We start from the raw sequence: 9914 nt of genomic DNA, 5'->3' as shown, positions 1-9914 counted from the left end.
AAAAGTCAAGTTTTGTGAAATTCTCTTTTTATTTTCCTTACATTGTTGTACGAATGTGACATCATACACTGTAGTAGTCTTCTCCTCCAGCAGTGATTGCACAGATATTTTAAAAATTCATAACTTTTGAACGGATTGTAGGATTTTCCCCAAACTCTAACCAATGTGTTCTATACTAACATTGTTGCCTTCACTCAATTCACATGTATATGAAGGTGAACTTGTCCTTTAAGATTGATGACTCATCCGCTCGTCCTATGAAAACAATCGTATTTTAATGGTCTGGTGTTCTGTATTTCAACTTCAACAGCATATTGAAAAGAACATTAAGTTGCTGCAATATCTATATTCGAATATGTTAGTAATCGAGCTGCACTTTGCTGCAGTCGAACTGCAATTTACAACGTGTTTAAAAATGAAAGAGAAAAGATATTATAATAGAAATCTGTGTCACTGTTTTTTTTACATATACATATATATATATATATATATATATATATATATATATATTTGTATGTATTAACATTATAGTTGCTCCGCGTATTGGCAGTACTAGAAATAGCAATAATAACGTCACAACAGAGGAATGCATTGAATGCCAATCTTGATTTTAATGAAATACAGTGATATTAACAGTGAGGTGTTACACCTCACTGTTAATATCACTGTTTAAATTCATTCGCACTGTCATCCCTGATGAAGAGGAAGGATCCTCGAAAATTCGGATATTTCATTAAAATCAAGATTGGCATTCAATGCATTCCTCTGTTGTGACATCATTATTGCTATATATATGTACAGGTGTATATATACATATATTTCATTCTAATATCATCCGAATCTTCTCTCAGATAGAAGTGTTGTTTTGAGATGAATATCGATCATTGGTTTCTTTATCACTGAAAAACGGACGAACAAGACAATCACAAATTGCATATAAAAGTCAATTTTTTCGTACACTTGTAATTGCATTCATGGATATCGTCCCTGCGGATAAATAGTAGCGGGCTGTATTCTCTAAGTTGCATTCTAAAGTATCCAATTCTGTCTGCACGCATTAGTTGGTACCATGACTATTGCAAAGATTGCATGACTGTTTTTAATAGTGAGAGCACAGATAGGAAATTCGAGCATACTCTTTGGGGCCAGTGCAAAGTTTTGTTGTAACATTTACAACTTGGCACTTGCCACAATGTAATACTTAATGATAATGCTTAATGATGCGATGAAATCGGACAACTTTATAACCACCGTTTTTCGATCTCTTGTTTGCTGTTCACTCAAAAGTCGGATGGAATTCACGATAAATCAAGCCATATTATATCATATCCAAATGTGTCTAATGATGGTTTTACCCTAGAAATATCGATAACTATACCTCCTGCAACCTTGATAACAGATAATTGATTGCTGGCAGGGAAAATGTTTCGAAAATCGATGGTATCTATGAACAAAAATAATACATTAAAAGTATAGCAACTACAAAAACCCTGTTTACTTTCATCACAGTAGTTTGGATGGATATAATGCCCTCATGAAATAAGGACAATTTCTTAAAAGGCTGGAGCAATGGCTGAATAACTGTCTGCTCAATGGGCGTAAATCCCGGTTGGGGGGTATATCCCCCCCCCCCCCCGAAATGGAGGAGGGGGTGGATGGCCTGTACAATCATCCCCTCTGAAATTTGAGGAAAAAATGGAGGAAGCAGAAATGTGATTGTATCAATTTTGGCGTATTGCATGACGTTCGTACGCCCGCCTTCAGACAGGTAACAGAGCTGAACAGTATTCTGTCTTGTAGGATAATGTATACATAATTTTCTCAAGCGCTCGCTCGCGAAAAAAGTAATATCGACTTAAGGCAAGGTCCAGACGTTGACAACGTCAAATAGGCTTACATGTAAACATGTTACGATGCGAGCAACTCGGGACCATCTGCAAATTATGTACGAAAACAAACAAACAAACAAACAATTACAAAAACTATACCGCCATAATTGAACCACCCCCCCATCCATTTCTACACCTATGGGCATACCCAGGGATGATCAGGGGCGTCGAATCTATCTCGGGGGGGGGGGGGGGGGGAGGGGGAGGGGGAGGGGGAGGGGGAGGGGGGGGGGGGCAAAGGGGCATTTGCCCCGCCCCTGCGGAAATGTTGTTGGCAGACAATTCATTTGTCCCCCAAGCAATTCCCGATATGAGGACAAATCTCGAACTTTCTTTATGAAAAATTGTCCAACTACTGCCAGAACTATGCACCGGATCGTTGAATTGCAATCATAAATATGCAAAAGCTCCGCTACTGGGTCCCTTTCGATAGACTTTGTACACTTTTGAGATTGATGTATTTCCTTATTTTTATCAAAGAGTGTGCAGCAGATCTTTCACTTACAAAACCTCCCTCATATGCAGAGGCGTCGATGGAGGGGGAGGGGGATGGTTTCCCCATAAAAGTAGTGGGGACAAACATATCATTTAGCTCCTCCTCGTAACTCCCGAGATGTTGAAATGTGTTTTAATTTTTTGATAGAAAACTGTCTAAATATTTCACCCCAAAATGGCTGAATTTCAATTCTGAAAATACAAAATCGCCCTCGCGTAAGGGGGGGGGGGGGGGGGTATAGGCCTAACCCATTCCATACCCTCCCCGTTCAGTCCTTTCTACTTAATACACTTTAGACAGATTTAAAAATGTTTCATCTAAAGTGTGCACCAGGTCTGTTACTTCAGTTTAAGATGTTCCGTAGGTGGGAGGAGATATCTATAAGATACTTTTAATTAACGGAAGGTCCCCCCCCCCCCCTTAAAAAAATAGTATTCACTTCTGGGATGGAAATTTTCCTTTAAAAAATAGTATTCACTTCTGGGATGGAAATTTTCCCAGATTACATCATAAATGTGTTTACGAAATATCTTCATCTGAATTCTAAAAATGCAAAAGCACCCTCGTATGCAGGGGCGTCGATCCTGGAAGACGGGGAAGGCGGACGGGGGAAGAGGGGAGGGGCAAACATATCATTATGATCCCCAATGAAACGAGGAAAATTTTCTTGCGTTTTTTGATAGAAAACAGGAAGGGTGATGTTAGCACTCGCCCACGCCTTCTCCCTGCTCGCCCGTCCCCACCCCCCCCCCCGCCCGTATGCATACTGTAGACTGTAGTTGCACTTTGAACATAGACAGTTTTCCAAATATGCCACAAAATGTGTGCACCAAAACGTTTAAATACAATCAGAAAATACAGAATCTCCTTGCTCGTGTAGGAAGGGGGAATAGGGAATAGGGAACATCCCCTCCCACACCCTCCCCTCCACCCCCCCCCCCCCCTCGTTCGCTCCGCTCGCTCGGGCTCGGTCGCGTTCATGATATTCAGTGTTAGAATTAATACAGGAAGTTTATTTAAGTGATACCATTAACAGAAATTTTATAATAATCATCGACATCAAAATATGTTGCTGCCTTAAACAAGTGAAACTGTTTCAAGTCGACAAAACGCGCAAAAACATGCATCAAATTGCATCATGTACAACATCAAAATGTAACAAATTCTCACGGTGGGAGGGGGATTAACATAGAGGGCGCTATGGAGTGAGTTGCACACTACCTCTCGTATGTCTCGCAAAACTGACTAAATTTCACTTATTTTGGATATCCTCCTGTTCTATGTGAATCACATAACTTCATCAAACGACGGATTGATAACTACTGTGCAAGATGGAACCACTGAAGTCTGCTCGTCCACAGCGGGTGGCCGCTACCAAGCCGAAAAACTATGGTCCTGCATCGAGAAAAATCACTACCCAGGTACATTCAAAAAGCCCGCCAAATCCCAACGCGAAGGTTGCCAGCCCCACGCCACTGACTCCGGCCGCCGTGCAGCGAGAGTCATTAGACGGTCAGGCAACCAGCGATGCGGAATCAGTGGAACTACTACCTGATGACGTCACAAATATGGCCGCCGGATCCACATCGGTAGGTGAAGAGAACACGCAACACGCCGTTCCCCACGAGAAGGAAGGCAATGCCATGGCCTCAACACCTACCCATATCCTTACACCAGGATACTTGGACATATACTTCAAGCAGGCAACAGATCGTTTCCACTCTATGATCCAGAAAGCAGTGGACCAATGTCTTGAGAAGCTGACCACATTGGAATCCAGTGTTGATGCCTCCATACAATTCGAAAGGAAGCGTGTCGACGCTATTGAGGAAAATCAAAAGTTGATGGAAAGCAAAATGAAAATGATGGAAAAGGAAGTCGCCGAGCTCCGTTCTGAGGTAATGAAAAATAAAATTGCGGCAAACAAAAGCGAAAGAATCTCCAGACGGAACAACGTTCGCATCGTTGGAGTCCCGGAACCACCACAGGACCAGAGGGAAGATTGCGTTGATGCTGTTGAAGGCTTACTTCGATCCAAGTTCGAGATGGAAACGAAACTGGAACGAGCCCATCGTGATGGTCGTAAGGTTGAAGGTCGTCCAAGGCACATCCTAGTTAGATTTCTCTCATACCGAGAAAAGGTAGATGTGATGCGTCGTGCCCGGGAGGCCTTAAAGGATGAGCGATACTTCGTCGTCGACGACCTCACGCAGAGTGACCTGGAGGAAAAACGAAAATGGAGGGATCAAGTCCAAGAAATGTACAAAAAAGGGACCAAACTGAGTTTTTATGCCGGGAAATGGCGCCAACATGGAGGCATTCCCTTCAACTTCAAGTGAGTAGTTAAACATGTTCCCTCATTCGTCCCTGATCATCGAGTGAACATGGTCAGTGGAAATTTATGACATTATTTACTGTTTGACATAATACATATACAGATTGATTTGTTTGATATATACAGATTGATAGTATTTGTAGTAAACTCTTTATTGAAACCTAATAATGCATCAGTTTCAAACTACAATTGATACATTCACTTGTGACATTCATATATGCCTATACTACGATGTAATTTCGTGATATAAGACCGAAGACTGAAAACAATCGTAATTATTATTTAAATATGTATTTATATAAGACAACTAACACACCGTACAATTTCACTACGATAAAAAAGCTCAACATGTGTATAGATCATTGTGTATAGTTACCAAAATGCTGTAATGACCTTGAATTAGATCGTACTGCATGATCTGGTCAATTGATGTGATAAACTTTACCTTAATAGACCATGATATTATTGTAAAGGATGCCATTGTCCTGCCCAATAGGACCCATTTTGTCAAAACATGCATACTGCTTTTTCTGTTATTGGGCAGAACTCCCTGTAACTCTTGTAGATTACTGTATGATCATGCCTGTACTCAATACTGTTAAAAAGCGAGGTATACACTCAAAATTGCCGTATACATTAATTTATTGACCTCCCCAACACAGTATGACGTTGTAATCATGCTGATACATCTGCAATATATAAACACATACAAATTTTACTGTGTTCACCCGCAATGTACCAATATAATACAAATCTTATTGTGTATATTTATATAGATACATTATGCACTTATATCTTGGAATGCCATTAAAATGACATAGCCAAAGGGAGTACAGTATACCAACGAAATACGCAGAAAATCATGTACAACGAACAACGTTTTATATCATTTGTCGCATGTTTGAGCACAAATCCACGACGAATGTCTTTATTATGTGGAAGAGCTTTCTTTTATCGTTGCTTTGTCTCCCCCCCCCCCCCGTGAAACAAATCAAAGTCAAAGGGGCAAAACCAAAATTAACACATTTCTTTTCTCTTTCTCTTTCTTAAAGAGGTCTTCGTGGATTTACGCCCACCACATCATTCCATTTCGATCTAATGAAATATAATTTTATTATTGTCATATTACTACTTAGAATGCATGAACTTTGCACAAAGTTTCTCTCCGTTAGTGCACAGTCGTTGGCAGGGGTTAAGCAGCATGACTCAGTAATAGCAACTGAGATATTCTTTTTTTATCTTGTTATGACCCTTTCGTCCGAATGCCGGGCCCTGCCGGCGCCGCTGCATTACCGGAAAGACTTTCTATTTACGTGCATATCTGATTATACCTAAACTGCACTTACCTTTCAACCTTGATATTGACAATGACATCAGTTGGCCGCATCTTGGTTTGTTTTGTTTTTTTGTTTTGTTTTTTTGTTTTTTGTTTTTTAACCGAACTTCTTCCCCATAGAGCACTATTGATCAGCAGAGTATCATTTATTTCCGGTTCTGACGAATTAAACAACATACCAGCTTACATTTAAATCAGATTCTAAAAAAGAATTATATAAGATAAACAAACGGCTGATGTTTTTGACGATCGGGACAAATTCAATTGGTCTGGATTTTCCTAAACTACCAGTAGATAATGTGTACAGAATGAATTCTTTATTTTTGTCAAGACAGTGTCCGTGCACAGTTATAAATCACTCAAGAATGTCCGGTTTGCACTCTTGTAAACTTGTGAACCCTTTCATTGTAGTTTGACGCAAGAATTTTCCTTCAGATGTACATTCCTCCTTCATGTCTCACCTTCACAAACTATCTCTACGTAAATGCATAGACGTTCGAAGGGGCTTGTCAGTATGACTCTGTAAAACAACCAAACTAATTTTTTTTTACCTTAACTGTTAGAACACCTCGTTCGTATGCTATTATTGGAGTAATTATATTTCTGTTATTACCATATAAGTGCCTTGTCTTCTTTTATAATCATTGTTATTTCATATTACGCATACGAATTTACCTCACCAACGTTAAGTGTAGGAGGATTCCATTTACTTTTGTAGACATAAATTTAGCGAGACTACAGAAATTCTTTATTTTTGTCAAGACTGTGTCCGTGCACAGTTATAAATCACTCAAGAATGTTCCGTTGCACTCTTGTAAACTTTTGAACCCTTTCATTGTAGTTTGACACAAGAATTTTCCTCCAGATGTACATTCCTCCTTTATGTCTCACCTTCACAAACTATCTCTACGTAAATGCACAGACGTTCGAAGGGGCTTGTCAGCATGACTCTGTAAAACAACCAATCTAATTTTTTTTACCTTAACTGTTAGAACACCTCGATCGTATGCTATTATTGGAGTAATTATATTTCTGTTATTACCATATAAGCGCCTTGTCTTCTTTTATAATCATTGTTATTTCATATTACGCATACGAATTTACCTCACCAACGTTAAGTGTAGGAGGATTCCATTTACTTTTGTAGACATAAATTTAGCGAGACTATATGATGTAACATTTGTTCAATTGTAAAACGTAAAAATGTATCAGTATCATTATTGTTATTATCAACTCACATGCACTGCACACCCCCACACATGCACACACTCACATTTACATTCACGCACAGACATTGCAACGTACTACACAAAAATGCATGGCCCCAGAACAACCATTCTCAACTTTCCACTCAAATCCTCATAATGACTCATAACAACGATCATCCTGACCAGGGTATCATAAGTAATCACAGTAAATACTACACTATTTCGGATTTCAATAATATGTTCAAATCTTCACTTGATTCCACTGCAAGTCATGTTAATAATTCCCGTAGTAATTCCACAAATAGGAATGATGACACTAATTATAACCCCATTAAAGATTTTAGCTTATTCCACTGGAATGCTAGAAGCTTAAACAAAAATTTTGATTCATTTGAACTACTTCTTCTTTCTTTACAAAATTTTCCCTTTTCCGCAATCGGTATAACTGAAACTTGGCTAGGGCACACGTCACCAAATTTGTTTAGCCTCAATAGATATAAAATATTTCGCTCTGATCGTAAGAGAGGTAGAGGGGGAGGGGTAGCCCTAACGAATTGCGAGTAAAAATAAGAACTGATATTGATATTGAAGGTTGTGAAAGCCTGTTTGTGGAAATCATCAATGATAAAATGAAAAATAAGATAATTGGTGTTATATACAGACCACCAAATCATAAAACTGAAACGTTTTTAGAAAATTTTGATGAATGCCTCAACACGATTACACAAGAAAATAAGGAAATTTATATTATGGGCGACTATAATATTGACATGACGAAAATAGATACTTTAGCGGTAAAATTAAAAACTATTCTTTTTTCATATGCTTTCCATTCCCATATTGATAACCCAACAAGAATATCCCAAACATCTAAAACCTTGTTGGATAATATTTTTTCTAATAACTTTTCTGTAAATAAATTCATTAATGGTATCTTATATTATGATATATCTGATCATTTACCGATATTCATTATTCTTCGTTGTTCTGAAAACGTCAAAAGTATTTCAAAACCCAGGCCAATAATGTACAGAAAAGAATCAGACGAGAATATTGAATTACTTAATCTTGACTTAGTGAAGGAAGAATGGCAAGAAGTGTATCTTCAAAATAACGCCGATAAAGCTTATGATATTTTCCTAGATAAACTTTTACATTATTATCGAAAAAACATTCCTTTAGTTAAGAAAAAAACACGTAGAAAGAACAAACATCCCTGGATTACAAAGGGAATCATCAATTCAATAAAAACCCGTAATTGTATAAATTGGCGATTACTACCCACAATACGACATCCACGATATGCTTTCATTCTAAACGAACGCACCAGGGCTTAGCTCCGACCACCCTATTGCTTTTACACACCAACTTGCTACAGCACGTACAATGTTACCCCAGCGACCTAATACCCGCCAAGCATCGGCTAAGCAATCGACTGGTCCCGTAGCGGGTGCAGCTGACAAATCCTCCTCCCCAAAGGGAGGTTCACCTACGAACGCAGACTTGCAGCGGGACATTGCAGACTTTTCCAGCAAAGTCTACACAAAACTGGAAACTCTGACTGAAGAAATTAAATCTATGAGCCGACGCATGACTGACATAGAGGCCACTGTTGAAATGAACTCATCCAAGGTCGCTGAAGTTGAGAAGGAAATCCCGAAAGTACGTGCCTCCCTACAAGAAGAAATTGCTCATTTGAAGGAGAAACTGCTTCTAACGGAAATCTACTACAGGAAGCAGAATTTGTTGTTCTACGGTGTTGAGGAGCAAAGAGAGGAAAACATTTACACTACGCTTACTGATGTCTTCATACTCCTCGGCCTGGATGAAGAGAAGGCCAAAGGAATACAGCTAGTTAACGCCCACAGGCTTCCCCGCCGCAACCCACACGGGAACGCTGACGCCCACCACCCAGCCTCAAACCGCCCATCCCCCGCACCGATAATCGCTAAGTTCGTTCGGATGGCTGACCGGGATCTCATCCTCTCCACCTTTGAGAATCAAAAGCGACCGAGGAACACCCCTGAAGGAGACGGAACCAACCCGTCTCCCCCTTCCCGGATGACCGTCAGGACCGATCTCCCTCCCACGTTGAAAGCCCGGCGCGGCCACCTTGCTGAGGTGGCTTACAAGCTGCGAAAGGAAAAAAACCTGTCTACCAGAATTAAACTACTAGGAGTCAACATCGTCCTTCAGTGGAGAGAGAAAGGAACAACAGCATGAAAACCTTACCAAGACTGAACCCCTCATCACCTCAGGTGACCTAGCTTGTTTTTTGGTATTTTTTTCTCAATGGTTCAGAAATAAGAAGTAAAATGAATTACAGCTACATATTATAATCAATGTGAAACTGAGGGGGAAAAATAGCAAACGTTGTTTCTTTTGCGTTTCACATTGCTTTGGCACTTTCTTTATAAGCCTTTTTCCAATGTGTTTTCTATCCAAACTTTAAAATCCCTCGGTTTGAAATTATAATAACATGTAGAGGGAAAAACACCTTCAGTATATTGTACATTTCGATACATTTCGGTATTGTAGTTTAATTTGTAATTATGACTTTAAATTTCTGTCATATTATAATGAAGTAATATGAGTGGTTTTCTTTTTTCTGTCTCACCGCAAACCATAAAGATATCGTACACAGAATGTT

The 9914-nt window shown here is 39.3% G+C and overlaps 1 protein-coding gene across 1 annotated transcript; it reads left to right on the top strand.

Annotated features, from left to right (window-relative positions):
- Positions 1 to 3716: 3716 nt before the first annotated feature.
- LOC139728774 (uncharacterized) lies at positions 3717 to 4724 on the top strand. The gene has a single exon (XM_071639714.1). It carries the CDS (start codon positions 3717 to 3719, stop codon positions 4722 to 4724), a length of 1008 nt encoding a protein of 335 aa, XP_071495815.1.
- Positions 4725 to 9914: the final 5190 nt, after the last annotated feature.

Source organism: Diadema antillarum, unplaced genomic scaffold (assembly GCF_040938485.1).
Source record: "Diadema antillarum isolate AM-2024a unplaced genomic scaffold, OU_Dant_1.0 seq00000197_RagTag, whole genome shotgun sequence".
Taxonomy (NCBI): domain Eukaryota; kingdom Metazoa; phylum Echinodermata; class Echinoidea; order Diadematoida; family Diadematidae; genus Diadema; species Diadema antillarum.
This window is presented reverse-complemented; position numbering and strand designations above follow the sequence as displayed.

What these genes read in the sequence shown, in the direction of transcription:
- LOC139728774 (XM_071639714.1), top strand. Translation starts at nt 3,717, where the DNA reads ATGGAACCACTGAAGTCTGCTCGTCCACAGCGGGTGGCCGCTACCAAG.